The sequence below is a fragment of the Rhinolophus ferrumequinum genome, chromosome 6 (genome assembly GCF_004115265.2).
Source record: "Rhinolophus ferrumequinum isolate MPI-CBG mRhiFer1 chromosome 6, mRhiFer1_v1.p, whole genome shotgun sequence".
Classification (NCBI taxonomy): domain Eukaryota; kingdom Metazoa; phylum Chordata; class Mammalia; order Chiroptera; family Rhinolophidae; genus Rhinolophus; species Rhinolophus ferrumequinum.
In genome coordinates this window covers 8,842,525-8,860,857 of record NC_046289.1, presented here as the reverse complement: position 1 = coordinate 8,860,857, position 18,333 = coordinate 8,842,525, and the positions used below count along the sequence as shown (strand labels likewise).

General features: G+C 46.0%; 2 protein-coding genes across 11 annotated transcripts in view; one reads left to right on the top strand and one right to left on the bottom strand.

Moving 5' to 3' along the window:
- PPP4R4 (protein phosphatase 4 regulatory subunit 4) overlaps nt 1-2,221 on the top strand; it is a 99,678-nt gene extending 97,457 nt beyond the window's left edge. For 5 of the 7 annotated variants that reach the window (XM_033109272.1, XM_033109271.1, XM_033109273.1 and 2 more), the window contains one exon: nt 182-300. In XM_033109272.1, coding sequence (XP_032965163.1) covers nt 182-206 — 25 coding nt within the window. In that variant the 3' untranslated portion in view covers nt 207-300. Of the gene's footprint in view, nt 1-181 lie in introns of all 7 variants that reach the window. The other 2 variants (XM_033109270.1, XM_033109269.1) reach the window with 2 other exon arrangements.
- A 205-nt stretch (nt 2,222-2,426) lies between these two features.
- On the bottom strand, nt 2,427-13,584 carry SERPINA10 (serpin family A member 10). Of its 4 annotated transcripts, none has more exons than XM_033109731.1 (5): nt 13,331-13,412; nt 10,125-10,871; nt 8,684-8,957; nt 6,953-7,103; nt 2,427-2,892 (listed from the first exon to the last, which is right to left on the bottom strand). In XM_033109731.1, the coding sequence occupies exons 1-5, from the start codon at nt 13,386-13,388 to the stop codon at nt 2,755-2,757; spliced, it is 1,368 nt and encodes a 455-aa protein (XP_032965622.1). In that variant the 5' UTR covers nt 13,389-13,412; the 3' UTR covers nt 2,427-2,754. The 4 variants fall into 4 exon arrangements, with proteins under 4 accessions (XP_032965622.1, XP_032965623.1, XP_032965621.1 ...); XM_033109732.1 differs by lacking the exon at nt 13,331-13,412 and adding an exon at nt 13,423-13,584 and having other exon boundaries at nt 2,781-5,243; XM_033109730.1 differs by having other exon boundaries at nt 2,781-5,243.
- Between the last annotated feature and the right edge of the window lie 4,749 nt (nt 13,585-18,333).

The window sequence follows — 18,333 nt, the reverse complement described above, 5'->3', positions numbered from 1 at the left end:
TCAAAGTAGATTCTATCTATATTTCTTTATTTACTTTGTAAGTATTGTATGGATAAAATTTTTCATGTTTTGTTTTCTCTTTTTCTCTCTTTCTTCTCTCTCTCTTCTCATTCTCTCTTCTCTTCCCTCCCTCCCTGATTCCTTCCTTCCCTTCCTCTTTCTTTCTTCCTTTTTGACAAAGAAAATCCAGAAAATCCAATCCTTAAATCATCTGCTTGATAAAGGAGGCAAAACAAGACTACTGGAGACAATGTGATTGATGGACAAAAGCTAAAGCAATGGCTGGGGCCTTTTTTTTTTTTTAAATGAATGCAAAAGAGATATATAATGGCAGCTGATGTTGCTAAACGTTCCATATTTGAAATTAGATTCCCTAGGAGTTATAATACATATTTCTCAAATAATAATGTGGTTACCGAACTCCAATGTTATAGTGAAATGTAATGAAAAACAACTTTAGGTATGTGCTTTACTGCTGAAGAGACAAGTCTGCGTTTGTTTGTGCAGGAAACCATCTATTTAATTGTTATAGAGTTTTAGCATTTAAAAATTATACATCCAAATCAACTGAAATTGCCCTCGCTACATAATCACTTGCAGGGGGACTTGGGAGTAAGAAAGACATTGCATTCTCTCATGAAGCTCCAAGCCCAATTGAAAAGTCACATCGAGAAGGATACAAACAGCTGTCCCCAATTTTATCAGTCCAATCGTGGTGATGATATGTTATACCTGGACATTCCGAAATTGAAATTTGGCAGTGAAAATTCCACAAAGATTTCTGATAACTTTTAGCCAGAGCTACCTTAAAAATAATAGATTGATGATTTCCTTTATTTCCCAGAAGAATTTATTTTATAAATACTTTGTTTATATTTTAGGTTGTATTTGTTCTTAATTAAAAATGATCACTCTAGTTCAAATCAGCTGTTAGTCCAAGCTATCATGCTTAAGCTATGTCAACAGCATTTATTTGTACTAATGCTTAATATTTCCATCAAAATTTGCCTGTGGAACATATACGGTTATTAATTTTAAAATGTCAGTTCTCGAGATATACTGTATGAAGCTATTGTCAGCTTCTCTATTTCAAAATGCAATCAACATATAACTATATTGATATTAGAAAATACTTGTTTTTTAAAATATATTGATGTATGATAAAGATGATCTAAGTTGTGAATGCATATGCGTGTGTGGTTACTTTTTATAATGTGAAATAATGAATAATGAATTTACTCGAAAATAAAACATAGGTTAATGAGATACCTGTGTTTGTGAAAAAGTTTTAAACACTTTCCTGCAGTTTTTATTCTATAATTAAAGCGTAAGACCATTCACTTTTAAGTAATGAATCGAAGCACACCGACGTGAACTATAAATGACTCAGGACAGCGACTCAGCATGAAAGTTCCACGCCATCTGTTCCCCCTTTGCCCGACAATCGGCCTCTTTGGGGCTCTTTTGAATGATTCTTACTATCTTTCATTTAAGGACAGTCAGGTAAATGTAATTGTTCACCACTCATTTTGTCAGTAATTAACAGTCGAGTGGGTATAGAAGCTTGACCGTCCTGGCTAATGTAGTACATGCTTTGGGGATTTCACTTAACTGGTGTCCCCCAAGGTACCAGCATCACTAATGGGGAACTGAACACATGGGCCTGGGTGGGAGTGTGTATGGTGCGCTTGGGAGCTCAGGGCGCCATCAGCTTTCCCACACTTTGATTCGTAAGCAGCATTGACTATGATTTTAAATAAAATGGAGAATTTCAGTTTATTTGTTCAATAATAAATTTAGCAGAGTCAGGAACTTTTATTTTCCAGTATGCATGTGGGAGAAGAGGAAGGCGATTTGACAGAGAAAAGTCGCTACTGCTTATAAAGTTCAGGCATCTACAGAAGTCAGCTACCGTCTTATTCCAAGGCACTAAAATTAAGACAGACAATCAAAATTACATTGGGAAGATTTCTTTTCTTTTCTTTTTTTTTTTTTGCAGAGCATAATTTCTAAAATCATTGAAATATTTGTTTAAATTATACTTCCAAAGACAGATATATATAAAAACAGTGAAAAACAAATTGGTGACAGTTATGAATATCCACACACATCTCGATTTACACTGGAAACAGGATTGATACTCTTGTAAAAGTCCTCAGTTTAACACTTTATCATATACCGTGTTTCCCCAAAAACAAGACCTAGCCAGACAAGCAGCTCTAATGCATCTTTTGGAACAAAAATTAATATAAGACCCGGTATTATATAATATTATATAAGACTCGGTCTTATATTATTATAAAATAAGACCCGGTCTTATATTATATAAGACTCGGTCTTATAATAAAATAAGACCCGGTCTTGTATTAGACCCGGTCTTATATTATAGTAAAATAAGACCTGGTCTTATATTAATTTTTGTTCCAAAAGACGCATTAGAGCTGATTGTCCGGCTAGGTCTTATTTTCAGGGAAACATGGTAGTTCCTTTAAACTAGTTGTATGACAAAGAAAGCTCTCTCCCATCTGTAGCTGTGGGGAAATAGCGACATGGCTTTCTTCTGTTTGTTAATTATGGAAAGTTGCACTTTTAAGGATCGGTCCTAGAATTTCACAAGTTAGCATTACAAGCAAAAATCAGACCCGCAGGACTCAATTTTGTTGGTAGAAATGGAGATAGGACTCAAAAGGATTTTATTTCATAGAGGAAAAATAAGGAGCATAAAAAATTTTTCTTCCGTAACTTAATACACATTTAAAACTCATTTCCATTCTCTAACTTAGTGAGCTCAGACGCCTTCCTCTGCAGGATACAGCCACTTTCACTTGCAGGCAGTTGGCGTATGTGAGATATTTGAACCGAAATGAGCAGGCTCGTCAGCTTGAGTAGGAGCTTTACAGGGAAGAGAAATGAATTAGATTAAGTCAATAATCTGCTCTCAATTGTTACAGCGTGTGTGAGAGAGAATGTGTGTATGTGGGTGTCTGTGTCTGGCTGTCTGTGTGGGAACAGTTGTGAAACCCTGACACTGGAATATAGTGAAGCCTGCTACAGTGGTCCGATTTTTCCTCTCAGTTGAAACCTTGAATTCTTTGTATGATTAATTATACTTTTTATTGTTCTGCATTTCTTCACCATGCAGATATACTTGGAAAATCCGAAACCTAGTGTCTTAGGAGCGTCTTCAAGCATATGTTGGGAAGTTTTTAAAAATGTGTTTTAAAATAGAGAATAGAGCCATTTTCTGCCTTATAGAGTAACATGTTAGATATAATCGTTATGCTGTCATTGTTTTGCAGTGGGGAGATGAGGACAGAGTTCGATCTGCATGTTATATGAACTCTTCAATAATAACGAACCTTTTCCTAAATGGATTTGGCCATATTTATTTCAGAGGGTATTATGTTCTCATAGACTTTTTCTTTCCCCTCCCAATTTCGTCTCTTAAAAGTGGGTAATTTGACTGGACCCTTTTTTATTTCTCTTTCTCCTATTTTTCCACAAATAAACCTGATTAATTGAATACTGACAAGTCACTGAAGAATGCCAGTTGGAGTTAGTCCTCTATTTTTGTCTCTCTTTCTAGGCCCTAGAAGTGCCTCTGCCTTACCATGGGTCAGCTAGTGCTGGAAGGAATACAGGAGTGAATTCATGTCCAGATTTTAGAAGATGAAAAGCCAGTATTTATGCTGCTGCTTAATATCATTGCCTATTCACATTAAGTAAGATACACGTTATTCTGATGTACATTGATAGTTAAGATGACTCATCAGCAAATTAATTTTAGGTATAAAATTGGACAGCAAAGAGATAGAAATCCAATTAGGCATTTAGTCAATAACAGTTGACACTCCAGGATTAGATAGCCGTATTCATGAGCCTCAGAATTTACTCCTGAAATATTTTATTGTCTCTATAACAGAAAATGACTGCTTCAGAAAGTTTCGGGGGTATTTGCTGTTTTCCTTTTAACCTTGGCATCAAGTCTGTGCTTATCTGCTGTTTGACCCCAGGGGGTAACAGAGGTGAGCACGTGCTGCCTCATTAAGTGGACTCAGCAGATGTTTCAGAGACAAAGAAGGAAGAGTGAAATGGGCCTGGAGTCAAGAGACTCTGCCATTGCCGCACTGGGTGACTTTGGGCAAGTGTTTTGCTTTCTATGAGATGTGCAGTATAATTTATCATTAGGTGCGGTAGGCACGGCTCCTAAGACCTATGAAACTTTTAGGGGCCCATGAAGGTGTTTTACTTCTTGCAATAAGCAAGTTATATACTTTGATTGCATTGGTATAAAGACAAATACAATCCAGAATATAGTCGTCATTATACCAATGCAGTCATAAAATATAATTTTTAATATGCATATATGTACTTTTTTATGGAGGAAGGAGCCCATGAAAGCAAAAGTGCCTGAGGCCTGTGAAAGTCCGAATGTGACTCTGTCTCTGGTTCCCCCTTTCTGTCCTTCGTACAATGAAGGTGTGGAACTATGTGGGCCTGTGGCTCAGTTAATACTTCTGCCAAATGACCAGATGACCGCGGGTGGACGGGCTGCACCGAGGCAGATGCTGTGACCAGGACTGACGACAACCACTTCCTTTTCATTTTAGGCAGCAAGAAATGATTCTATAAGAGATGAAAGGAAAACACCTATTTTGCACCAGAGGGAAGTAAAGAGAAGCACATGACTCATGGAGAATGTGTGCATGTCTTTCTCCCAAAGGCTTCATCTGGAAATAGTGTTCTGAGTTACTGTTTTGGTTTTTTTTGAGTCCAGATACGTGAGTAACAGAGAAAAGTAAAGATGTTCTACCAAACGAGTCTTGAGTCAACAACAAAGGCTCTTAGAAACAGGCTCAAAGTACCAGACAAACTACCCAAACATCTCCTTAGAGCAAGTTTGAGTTTAATACTCCAATTTATCTAAGAATGGCTCAAACTAACAGAGGACAGGGGTCCCCCTTGTACCACTCAGAGCCAGTGTCCTGTGTGGGTTCCCACACCTCTGATGGAGCATCTGCTATGCACTACGGACTCATGCATGACGGGAGTCACAGGACAGTTGGATTCACCACCCTGCCCAGAAAGAGAAGCATTCTAGAGTTTTCTTCATAGATCATGAAATGAAATGGCCGGTCCACTTTGATGATGGAAGGCATGGAATAAGCAATAATTTCTGACAGCGTTCCCGCCATGGCCTCAGTCCCTTTTTCATTGACCTCGATCACTGCTCTTTGTAAAACCTAGAAAAGAAAATAATATGGAAGACCATTTGGGTGGCAGCCCCTGGACATTTTTTCTGTGGTCCTTTCTCTCCATGAGGCCATGTTTCTGGGAATTGGTGGGACGGGGCTCCCCGGTGCTAGAGGAATGGTCTGAGGTTGCACCAGGGACTCCCTTCGAAGCCCAGAACATACCAGGAGACCCCAGAAACCCAGTGTGAAACGCTTCCCAGATGTGCGCAAGGGACTCGGGCCGATTCGTGCCCACGTGCATCAGATCCGCAAACATGCACTGAGCAGGTGCTTGTGCTACTGATTCTTGAGCTGAGCTGGTACTCCTCCAGCAGGTTCTCAGGCTGCCTGGGCCCTGAATACTTTAACCTTCCGGCAGCAAGGTGGGTCAGGGGTGGGGCTTGTCTTCTAGAGCAGCTTCCTGCCCCTGGTACTGCGCTCGGGAGTCCCTGGGACAAGCCCTGGGGTCCCCGAGGTCTTCCTGAACTCTGGCTGCCTGCACTCAGGCCACCTGTCCTGTGTGGGGGCCCTTTTGTCCAGGTGATGTGAGTGATATACCTACGTCTATAAGTATTATAAGAGGAGATAATGAAAATATCAGTGTGATAACACCTGGAGAGTCCCTGATTTTCTGGAGTGAAAATTTACTTCCCAGAGTAAACATGGAGAATCTTTAATGGCTTGTGATTTAAATTGTAAAACAGCAGCACGAATTCTTTCAGGCGCTGGTCTGCAGGATCGTCCTGTTTATCTGACTCACCTTCCCAGAGAGGCTAAGGCCTGATTGCAGCCAAGGGTGCTCTACTGAGTCCTATTTAAGTGGACACCCTTTTAAATATTTCTTGGAAATAGGAAATGCAATTGTCTGGGAAAATACTAACCAAACCCCACAGTAAGAAAGAAGTGTAGTAAGATGAGCTGCCGTTTGGAAATGTCAGAACGTTTTCTTGGTTGAGATAATGACTGGGGTTACTGCTGCGTGGTGAACACAGGCCAGGAACGTTAACCAGTTCCCGACGATGCGCTGCCCTGCCCCGAACAACAGGTGACAGCTTCTCCTCAAAATCAGTAGCCCTTGCACTGAGCAAACGGATTAGCTGGAGCTGTTGCTTGTGGAAGCTGAGGAACCTTGCTCTTAGTAGCTTTCCAGGCAGAACAGGGGCCAAAGAGTATGAGTTAGGAGGGAGTTACAGGTCAAAAAATATATACATATGAAAAAAAAACCCAATGCAATCTTAGTCATCTGTGAATTGGGCTGCTTTTCAAAGAAGTGGTGAGCTCCCTGTCACTGGACTTGTTAAAGAAATCGGATGGTTATTTTGTAGGGATATTATAGAGGGGACTCCCGTCAGGGGTAGGAAGTTGAGCCAGATAACTCCTGGGGGTTTCTTTCTTCTTAAAAGTGGTGTAATTTCATGAAATTTTAAGCGAGTCTGTGAACTAATTCCTTCTTAGGGGTAAATTCCTCCTGGAGTGTTTGAGACAGAAGAGGGAGAGCTGTGCATAAGAGAAATTAAATTAGTTAAACAACTAATAAAGTAGATCAACATTCTTAAAACGTTCCACTTGAATGCTATTTCCAGTCTTTGGAATTTAAATCTAACTTTCTACTACACCTTGGTATGTGATCAACGTTAAAATGGTGTGCAAAATTATTTGTTGGTTTTGGTCCCATTTCCTACGTAGGGCTTGGGTCCTAAGGAGAGATCCTGACTTACCTTAGATACTTTAAGATTTCTCGCAGTAACCGAGAGTTCGCCCAGGTCAGCCCAGGGTGAGAAGAGTCTTCTGATTCCCATCTGCTTAAGCAGTTCGTGCATCTCATACTTCTGATCTAACTTGAACTTGGGAAAGAAAACTTCCATATTTCTGTGGTACAAGTACAGATAGTGGTGAAATGTAGACAAAAGCCTGAAAAAGTCACACTTTCTTTTTTTCCTTCCTCCAAGGTTATTTCCATTAATGAACGAGTCTCAGTTGACTCTGTGTACAGCTCATTCCATTCTTTCTAATGGTCTTGCTCAGAGAAAATAGTTCTGGCTTATCAAATGTATCTATAACTTCAGCGTCACTCAACCGGTTTTATTTCCCAGCCAATGACTCACATTCTCTTTAGCAAAGAATACCATATTTTGTATCCATTTCCCTGTGTTTTAAAAACAACCCAAACCAACAGCCGCTTCCAGCAATTCTTTGCTTCCAGCAATCCTACGGACTCCAGGATGATGTCTGTATTCAATCTCTAGATTCTGTAGACGCCCAGAATTCCAGGAAAAACTTAGGAGTCTGGGGACAGACAGCAGGAGGGGAATGAAGGAAACTCTCAACCCCCGATGTATCTGTAGCCAGAGAAACTCTGATATTATCTGTTTTATATATATATTAGAGTTCTTCTTTGAAAATACTTTGTTCGGAAAGATGAGTTCTGTGGCTCAAAAATAAAAAAAAACATGAAAACGAATTGACACTAAATTAGTCTTAAAGAAGTCTCAATTTCTTAATGTATGAAATGTAGCCCAAAATACCAATTTCACAGGGCCGTTCAGAGGATTGCATGAAAGAATATTTGTTAAGTACCCCAAACAATATCTGCTGTATAGTAGGAGCTTCATATTATTTCCTTTTGCTCACTTTATCCCCCTTCATTTTTTCTCTCTGTCACCCACATCCGGTCCCTCAGCAAATCCCGTCTCCTCCAGCTTCCTAACCGATCCAGGATCTCCTGCTGTTCATCACTCTGCTGCCACCCCCACAACCCACGGGGCAGCACCCTGACCTGGATGGCTACACTGACCTCCTGACCGGTCTCCATGCTTCCTCCCTCGGCCCCCTAGTCTTTTCTCAGCGCAGGGGCTGTGTGGCCCTTTCAGACCACGTCGTTCCTCTGCGCGGAGCCCCCTGTGGCTTCCCGTCCACCTCCAGAAGAACCCAAGTCTTTTCGGGGGCCTGTAAGGTATGGCCCTGGGTGGCTGGGCCCCCGGTTCTTCTCTGACCTCATCTGCTCACTGGCAGTCCATCAAGCTCACTCCCGTCCCAGAACTGTCTCACTTCTGCCTGTAACGCTTCTCTCCCCAGGTCGCCACAGGGTCACGGGTCACTTCTGGGCTTTGCTCCCCACCTGGCATTCACCTGCACCCTGCTGGCGCCACCATCCCCTTCCCTGCACTATGACTTGTCTCCCTCCCTTCACTAGCGTGTAAGCTCCTTGAGGGCGCCGTCGTGCATGTGTCACGATGCCTGGCCCAGGAGCATCTCGGTAAGTGGTGGCTGAGTAAGTCAACGAGCCAGGCACTGTGAGAGATGCCAGGATAGAGTGGACAACAGGATGGATGCAGCCCCTGCCCTCAGGGAGCCCACAGGGGGAGCCCGGCATCAAACCACGCCCCTGGGGTCAGTGCTCGCAGAGATGGGAAGGCTGACCTTGTGCAGCGCCAGGGGACATGCTGTACCTGGTTTTCATGTTTCTCAGCCACGTGTCCACTAGGTCTGTGGTCAGGTAATCTTCAAGGGCGAAGTGGTCACCCATTTTCTCCATGAGGACCACCAGCATGGTGGCATTTCCTCGGTAGGGCAGTTTGAGGACGTGGCAACGAAAATTCTTATCAAAAGTGGAGGCAAAGTCGCCAGCCCTGTACATCATGGGCACCTTGACTGTCTTGTACTTGTCCAGGTGGAAAGTGTCCGCCTCGGTGAAGGCAGGGTCAAAAGGGCTCAGCCAGTTCCCTGAACAGGTGAGAAGAGAACTCGTTGTGGAAACCACCCTTCGAGAGAACATCGTTCTTGCCAACGTCATAGGGCCCAGGGTTCTGTCCCTCTTCCTGCCCCAACTAGGACAGGCAGTCCTTTATGGGGTTTGTTTTGACCACAGCTCAGGTAGGCAAAATAAATTCCCCAAAGACCAGCCTTTCCCAGCAGACCAAATGCGGACCCACCCGCAGGTCCTACTGGAATCACACACAGCAGCAAGGAAGTGTCTCTAGACAACCTGTTCCCGTGTGGCTAGCTCTGGCCCAGAGAGGACTTCGGGCCTCTCCCCATCCCCATCTTCACGAGGGACCCTCCCACTACCCTTTATCAAGTGCACACCCACGTGCAAGCAGAGTCCGCTGTAGCAGAAGTGATGACATACCCCACCCATTGCTGCTTAGGGTGGTTCTGAGAGAAAGGGTCCCCTGCTGACCAATCACCACATAATCCAGGGGAGGCCACCAGCATGCGGCAGCAGGACCCTACACACAGACCTCTGTCCTGGGGGTGTGGCTTGACTAACTGGAAGTACATCCTCCTTCTAGACTTTGCAAGTCCCTAGTGTCAGCTTTCTGCTACAGTGGCAGCCAAACAAGACCACTGCCCCGTTAGAGGGCCAGGATGTCAGGACCTCCTTGTGGAGTTTGGCTTCTGCCATCTATCATGTGACCTTGATCAAGCTGACCTCTCTGAGGTTCACTTTCATCTGTGCAGTAGGTGAGAGTGTCTCCATTTTCTTTCTATATTAAGAATCCGAGGACGAGAGACTTTTTGTCACTTGCCCCAAGTCACAAAAGTAGAGTGAAGGAGCAAAGATGTAACCCTAAATCTCTCAGATCATTTGCCTTCTTTTTTCAATGACCCCGATTCCCTGCGTCAGAATGTCAGAGGACAGGAGAGTGGTGGAGAGGTGCTTGGAAAACTGTAGGGACTCCAAGCACATGGGCCACCAGGGCAGGGACGTCAAGTGAACATGCCCCGCACTGCGGCTGCCACATCGTACACGGTCAGTGACTGTTTCAATCCGGGAACCCTGAAAACCCGTTCATAGAAAATCATGGGGCATTAACCAGATGCTGGCCAAACAGGAAAGGAAGAGACCGACGCAGAGGCTTTGGGAGAGCCTACCATGATCAAAAATACCTTGGAGCAAGATGTAATCCACAAGAATTAATTTGGTGTCAGGATTAACCTCATCAAAGAGTTTGGGGATTTTCCCCTGCGTCTTTTTGTTAATGTAACGATTCATGAGCCCTTTGGCCTGTGAGGCATTGCGAAAATTCATAGTCACGCACTCTGTATCGAAATACCTCTTGGATAAATTGAGGAAGGTCTCTTTGACATCAAAATCCTCGTGGATGAAGGCCCAGCTACTCTGGGTGAGGCCCAACTCGCAGTTGCCAGAGAGGTGCTCTCTCAGCTGCCGAAAGAGGGCTGGCAGGAGCCAGGGCCAGGTCTGGTTCTGGGCCTGGGGGCGGAGCCCGCTCTCCAGCTGGGCTTTCATCTGCCCTTTGGCCCCCAGCGTCAGGACTGCCATGGCAGAGGACAGGCCCAGCGGGGAGAAGACCACGTTGCCTTCGTGTCTCATGGAGATCTTTCGAAGCAGGCTGAACCCCAAGTTGGAGGACTCCTCAGAGAGCTGCTGCCCGCTGGCCGTCAGCCAGGTCTCGTCCCTCCCCTCAGCAGGCTGCACTCCCTTGGTGGTCTCGTTCTGGGCAGTGGGGGGCTGCAGAGTCTCTGGCTCTGCCTGGGCCTCTGGTGACCAGGGACCAGGGGCCAAACCAGGCACCAGCCACACGTCGGCCAGGAGGCAGGGGAGCAGGAGGCTCAGCACTGCCTTCATTTGCTCAGCTGTGGAGGCCAATGGAGCACTTTTCTTCAGCAGCGAGCCTTGGGAGAAAAGAAAGCAGAGATTATTTTTAATGCCTAATACAGTAACTCCTGCCTGTGTCATGATACAACCCTCCAGTGACCCCGCTTCCTTCTTGTGGGGGGCTGGGGCTTGGCTCATGCAGCCAAGTTCCCTCAGGGAGACCTGGAGCAAGTGGGGGTGCTATTTGTTCACGTGATGAGGAGATTCTTCCACAGAGCAAAACCTCCTCCACCTCCCATCCCCTGCCAGCCCTTGGGCAGCTGGCCTCCCCCAACTTTTCCATGCGTTCCACTTCCTCCCGGACAGGACATGCTCTGGCCTGCAGCCCTGACTGGGTGTGGGTCAGAGCAGGGCCTGGGTCAGGGGGTCTTCACAGACCTTTTATCGATCTGTTTCATTCATTGCCCTTGATTGCTGGGCCCTATAGCAGCCCATCGAGCTGGGTTTCGGGGACCTGTGTCTGGGGCATGTTTGGCTGGGGATTTAGAGGGTCTCGGTGGTGATCAGGACCAGGAAAAGGGAAAGTGCTGCATTTGCCTGCTTGGGTGGTCAGAAGTCTCTCCCCTACCCCTCTGCTCCACCACTCCACCCAGCCCTGGGGCCCCTTACACCTCCTTGCAGGTCTCCCTTCCTTCACTACCCCGGAGCTCCCTAGGATAGAGATGATGACGAGCCAGCTTGTCCAGCAGAGGCCTGGGTTAAACTCATCTAATCCTCACAGTGACCTGTGGAGTGTGTCCTCGCTCTCACCGCCCCAGGTTACATGGTGGAGCCAACCTTCCAGTACCGGCAGTGGGCCTTCAAATCCCGCCCTCCTCACCACTACCCATCTCTCCGGGCTCCCTGGCATCCTTGGGCACAGAGCCTGGAAAACACGAGCACCCGCACAGTTTCCATCTGAATAAACGCCTGAGGGCTGGGCTGTGTCCCTCCGCAGTCTCCACACTCAGTTCCTGATGTTCAGCTGATAGCACCAGGCCTGTGACCCAGAGGCTGACTGGTCACCCAGATGCACACACACTCTCTCTAGGCTCATTGCCCCAGGACGGCCTGGGTGGGGCGGGACCACTGAGCCCAGGGCACAGAGCAGGGGAGGCTGCAGAGCTCACGGGCGTTCCCATCAGCAGAGACCCTCATTCTGAATCAGGCCACCTGTAGCAAAAGGTGGTGACAGGATGAAGTCCCCAGGCCTATTTCTGATGCAGGGGGCTGTGTCCTCGTCTGTGCCTGGTACAAAGTGACACCGGGCCCCAGGACTCAGTGCACTGCTCCTTATGCTGAACAGGGCCACATAATTCAGGACCTCACTCATCCCACAGCCTGAAGCCACTGCCCGACTCAGGAAACACTTCTGCTGTGTTTCGTAAATGTCTGTGTTTACAGAATCCTGATCAATTTTAAATGGCCAGCCTTGTTCAGTAGCTCACGCCAACATTGGGACTGCTGGGTAAGGACCTCCGACATTGCCCAAACGTACCCCAGGCTCATGCCTTCATGATACAGGCAGACCTCATTTTCTTGCGCTCTGCTTTGCCACGCTTCGCAGATACTGCCTTCTCATCACCGTGGAGGCCAGACCCTCCACTGGCACAAAGATTAAGCCTCACTAACGGTTCAGATGATGGTTAGTATTTCTTGGGTAATAAAGTATTTTTTAATTACATTATGTATATTGTTTTTTTAGACATAATACTAGTTAGTGCACACTTAACAGACTGCAGTATACTGTAAACGTAACTTTTATAAATGCACTGGGAAACTATACAATTCACGTGACTCTCGGTCACAATATTCACTCTCTTGCGGTGGTCTGGAACCCCAGTACGCACAGCACCTCCGAGGTCTTCCTGCATACAGTAGTTAGCCCTGCTTTGTAAATTAATAAATCACCTCCACAGCAGGGTACTCCTGAATGCAGCTCACTTCTCTCTGTGACAGCTGTCAGGAAACACTTCCCGCGCAGCAGACAGATGTCACCCCTTCCGGTTGCTAAGTCTTACCGTGTAGCTCCGTCTGGGGTGGCAGCCCAGGAATACATGGACAGTCCTACGTATCCCCCCCTAGCGTCGTTCATCAACTGAATGGTACAGGATCTGAATGCAGGGGCAGCCCTCGAGCACTAGGGTGCCATCAAGCACACCATGGGTGCATCATCCTAAATAGAAGCTGAGTGGTAGGAAATCAACCACTCAACACTCCACAGCCCTGAATGTACCTGGGCAGCACCCCCACCCAGCCCGGAAAGTGGGGAGCTCGCTCACCTGAGCAGGAGGGTCCCTGGAGGAAAGTCAGGGACTTGAGTGTGGCTTCCACGTGAGTGTTGTGGACATGAACTCTCAAGCCTTAAAAGCCTCATCGTCTCACCTCCTCCCTGCAGCGGAAGGCCCCTGTGTCCACAACATGCTTTGTGCCCCCCTTCTGCCCTCCCCAAGCTAGGAGTGGGGGATCGGTGCTGCCCAGGCTCCCTCCCCCTCACCTTGGAACCCATCCAGAGAGGACAAGGATGTGTCTCCCCAGCCCTCGCCGTTAGACATTGCGAAGGCCTCCCTTTAAATGGCTGCTTCTTACCGGTGAGTGGCCCCCAGGTGCCAGGGAAGGTCCTTCATTCAAGGAAAACCAGAAGGCGAGGGTTTGCAGCCAAATGCCTGCAGCAAATATTTGCTATTCCAAAGGATGGTCCTGTGGGACCGTTACTGATTAACATCCTGCTGGGAGATGGTGGCGTTTCTGGAAAAGCAAAGGCAGAGAGGCTTCCCATCTTCCCCAGCTGCTCCTCCAACACTGAATGGGACGGAAACTTCTCCAGGGGAACTCCTGCTTCTCAACTCCAGCTTCCAGGGAGATGGAGTTGCTTCGGGCACTGAGCGCTGGAAGGGGGCTCCCACCAGGCCTCCTGAGTCCCCACCTCAGGGCTGGGCACTGCGTGGGGGCGGGGCAGAGATGACAGGAACTATTTCCCTGAAACCCCACCCCCCCAAAGGAACTTTCAGTCCAGTGGGAGAAAAGGACATGTAAATCACTATTAGCAATACAAAGTCATTTCAAGGTCAACCCACTGCTTTACCAGACTCATGAGACTGGAATCCTCAAGGACCTGAAGTCAAGAGTACTGGAGACCCTTTAAGACAAAAATCTCAGACCTATTAGACACCCCTTTTGATAACACAAATATTTTATGTGCCCCTCACTATCCTGCAGTGAAAAGTATAGTTAGTATAACATACCCACGACATTTTTAAAAAAGCAAAATACTGCTTGAGCCACAATATGGAGGGGAAGTGAAAGTAAATTAAAAGGAAATAGTGTTTCTTTTAACATGTAGACGCTCTGGCATAACTGCACTGGAAGTCTGAGCGGACGCCGCCGCACACGGGGCCAGTCGGAGACCCTCAGCGCTGCACAGGCTATCACCAGGATTACTACCAGCCATGTGATTGTCTGCAATGGCGAATCATGTTTGGGAAAGTTAAAAACAAAAAGAAAACGGAAGCAAAGCAAATATAAATCTTCCTCTGATTTACATGGTTGTCTTCACAGGAAATTCAGTGGGAATTAAAACCTTGGGAGGAAACGGTGTTTTCATATGAAATAAAACACCCGTCGGATAACCTATTGTGGGGACAGAGCCCCAAAAAGCAGTTTCCAGGCTCTCGGCCTCACGTAGAAAGGTGCTGGCTCAGGTAGTAAATGGCCGTCGACTGTGATCAAATGGCCATCAGCTGTGGCTAGTTGGCCGCCAGCTGTAACCAGTGAGCCATTGGCCACTAATATAACTGCGTGGCTACGCTAGCAGCAAGTGGGGCCTAGCAAGAAGATGGGGGCTGAGCCTGCAAGTGGCGCAGTGAGGGTTGAGAATTGTGTGGCTCCTGGTCCCTGTGTCTCCAATCCAGCCGCCAGCGAGAATATAGTAATATGACTCCCCTACCTATGGCTCCGTGGGTGTTCCTTTTCGGCCTCACCATGTCCTGCGTTCTTATGTGGGGAGCGGGACCAGAGACCCCGCAGGCCGCCCTGCATGACAACTGGTCCAGAGAGCAGAGTCCCCTGCATGACACACGGCGAAGTCGGCAGGATCCCCCGCACTACACCTATGAATGGGGTTTTCACCCGTGTGAGCTTGGTGTGGGATAGTTCCATCATGTGGGACCTGGGCCACTTTACTGTGGTGGACAGTCCTGAACATTCCAGTATGTCTGGAATCTCTGGCCGTCTTCACTGAATCCCAGTAGCGCCCTCCAAAGGTTTGTGAACATCAGAAGTGCCCCAACCAGTTTCCAGAATGTTCCTTTGGGGCAGTGCCTGCTCTATGGAGAAGCCCTTCCTTAAGAGGTGGCAGTGTAGACAGCAAAGCTGGCCTGGACTTCTCCGCTCAGACAGCACAAGAGCCCCTTGGCCTGTCGTCCGCTGTGCCTTGCAGCCGAGAGGCAGAACCTCAGACAGAGGAGGCAGGACTGCTTCCTGCAGGTTGGGGTATGGAACCTTTGCCAAATGTCTGCGAGGAAGCAGGCGTGTGAATGCTGTGAGGCACGGCCGTGGTCACGGGGGCTTCAGAAGGGATGTAAAAGTCATTGAGGTGCATTTGAGCATCTGGAACGCTCTTAAAACTGCTGCCATTCAGAAATGGATCTTTATAAAGAAGGCAGCAGAATGTACTGGAAAGAGTGTGTACGTCAGACACCTCTGGGCTGGAAACCCGAGTCCTCCAAATTCCTAGCTGCCAGACCTTGGGCATGTAATCCAGCCTCTGAGCTTGCTTCCCCCTCTGTAAAACGGCCAGAACTGAGCCTCTGGCCGATGCAAATCTCAGAGCAGCTAGGAAGCAGGAAGCTGATAGAAAACATCGTTCCCAAGGCCGTGGGCCCTGGCCCCAGGAAGTGTGGCTCACAAAGTCTCTTCCTTCAGCGAGAACACGAGTCCTGCCCTGCTCCCAGAACCTCAAACTCAGTGCCAACCACCGTAGCTTGAGCTCTTTCGCCAGCTGTGCGACCAGGAGCAGCTCCTTAACCTCCCTTTGGCTCTGTTTCCTGATCTGCAGAATGGGGCTGCCAAGCCTGAGTGGTAAGGACTGTTGTGAGGATGCAATGAGGTTGTGCCTGGAAAGAGCTTGATACCTGGTAGGAAGGGCTAAGGAATGGTATTTGTCGTATAATTTTAGAGCAGAATGCACCCAGAACCCCGATTTGGACGTTACAGAGGAGAAAATGCAGACCCATGGCCATTAAGGTCTTCCTGCCAGTGTGGGAACCAGAACAGCGTCAGGCTACCTGACTTCCGGTTTGCCCTGGATTTCAGCTTATCACTCACGTCTGTAGAGAAAGGTTGGGAAAGATCTGATAGGAAGGCCTCTGGTGACTGGACTAAATGCCGAGGCAAGAGAACAGCCCTTCCTGGAACTCCCCACAGGCAGGAAACACAACGCCCCCAGCAGCACACGCGCACACACATGCACACCGCGTGCACACAGCTGTTCTTGACTCTTCTCTGTCTGGTTATATAGCCTTTCCTTATTTTCCTTTTGTGCTGCTGGTCATCACTTATTTATTTCAGCTTTTAATTTAAAATTTTTATTTTTAAATAATTCCAAGCAAGGTAATAATGTTGCAATGATAGTTCCAAAGAACTATCACCCTTTACCCAGATTCACTAATTTTTAAACACTTTTCACGTATGTTTTACAATTCCCTTCTCTCTCTCTCTATTTATATCTGCATGCCCCTCCACGCATTGTCTTATTCTGAATCATTTGAAGTGATTAGGTAGTCCCGAGAATGAGAATATTCTCTTATGTAAGCAGTATCGAATTATCAAATCCCAGAAATTTAATTTTGTTACATTACCTGAGCTACAGTCACATTCCAGTTTTGTCGATTGCCCCAGTAATGTCCTTTGTGGCATTTTCATATTCAGTAATAGGACCCGCTCCAGGGCCATCGACTGCATTTGATGCCATGTCTCCTTCGTCTCCTTGAATCTGGGGCAGTTCTTCAGCCCTTCCTTTGTCTTCCATTATGTTGACATTTTGAAAAGTGGAGGCCAACTGTTTTATAAGTATTGTCAATTTGGGTGATTCTGATGTATCCCCATGATTAGCCTGAGATTATTCATTTTTGGCAGGAATAGAAACAAGTATTGGGACCATCTCAGAGTATCACATCCAGAGGCCTCTGATGTCTGTCCCTAATTGGTGCTGTGAATTTTAATGACTTGGTTAAGTTGATGTCCATTTCTCCAATACATAGCTACCATTTCTCCTTTTTTAATTAGTATTTTGTGAGGAGATACTTTGAAATAAACTTAAATACCCTGCTGTTCATGAAACTCTCCATGCCCCCAGATTTAGCATCCATTGAATATTCTTTGCTGAATCAATTTTCAGTATGATAGTCTAAATCCATTATTCCTTTCATATTTATCAGCATTCTCAGTAGGGATTCCTGAACTCTTGATTTCATTCAATGCATTTAATCCATTACTGTTTTTATTATATTATGTCTATGTGTGCATATATTTATTTATTTAGATGTTCAGATTGTGCCAGGTATATATATATTAGAAATATACTAGAAACCACGAGTTCATGCCTGTAGTTCACATCCTACTCCCCAGGACTCTTCCTTGCTTTCTCCGTTCCATATATGCATCCCTCTTCATGCTCAACCCTACAAAACACATCCAGTAGCCCCTCGCTATCCACGGAGGGGATACGTTCCAAGACCCCCAGTGGTTGCTTGAAAATGTGGATAGTACCAAACCCTATATATTCTATGTTTTTTCCTATGCCTTCATATCTACGATAAAGTTTAATTTATAAATCAGGCACAGTAAGAGATTAACAAAGTAATAAAATAGAACGATCATAACAATATACCAGAGTAAAAGTAACGTGAATGTGTCCTCTCCCAGAATATCTTACCGTATGTACCATATTCACCCTGCTCCTTCTTGTGACCTTGCCACACAAGAAGCAGATGCCTACGTGATGAGATGAAGTGACGTGAAATTTTCCCATGTAATAGTTTTGGACTGCAGTTGGAAACTGCGGAAAGTGAAACTGAAGATAAGGGGGGACTACTGTAAATATTGTCACATTTGCTATACGAATTCCAATATGAAAAACAAACCTGGAAAGAAGGCTTCTTGTTTTTAGTATGAGGAATGGGTCCAATTTTATCCTTTTTTTTTTTAAAATGGCTATCCAGTTGTCCCAACATCATTTATTTAAAAAGTCCTTCTTGATCAAATATCAAATTTCCATTGTACTTGAGTCTATTTCCAGACATTCTAACCTATTTATTTCACTGGTCTGCCTATCTATTAATGTACCAGTACCACAGATTTAATTAAAGAATCTGTGTTACATGCTTTAATATCTGGTCAGACTTGTCCCCTATTCTCCTACCCCCACCCTTCATATCTCTTCTTTTTCAGTCTTTTCCTCGATATTCTTGCACATTTATTTTTCTATATGAACTGTGGTAT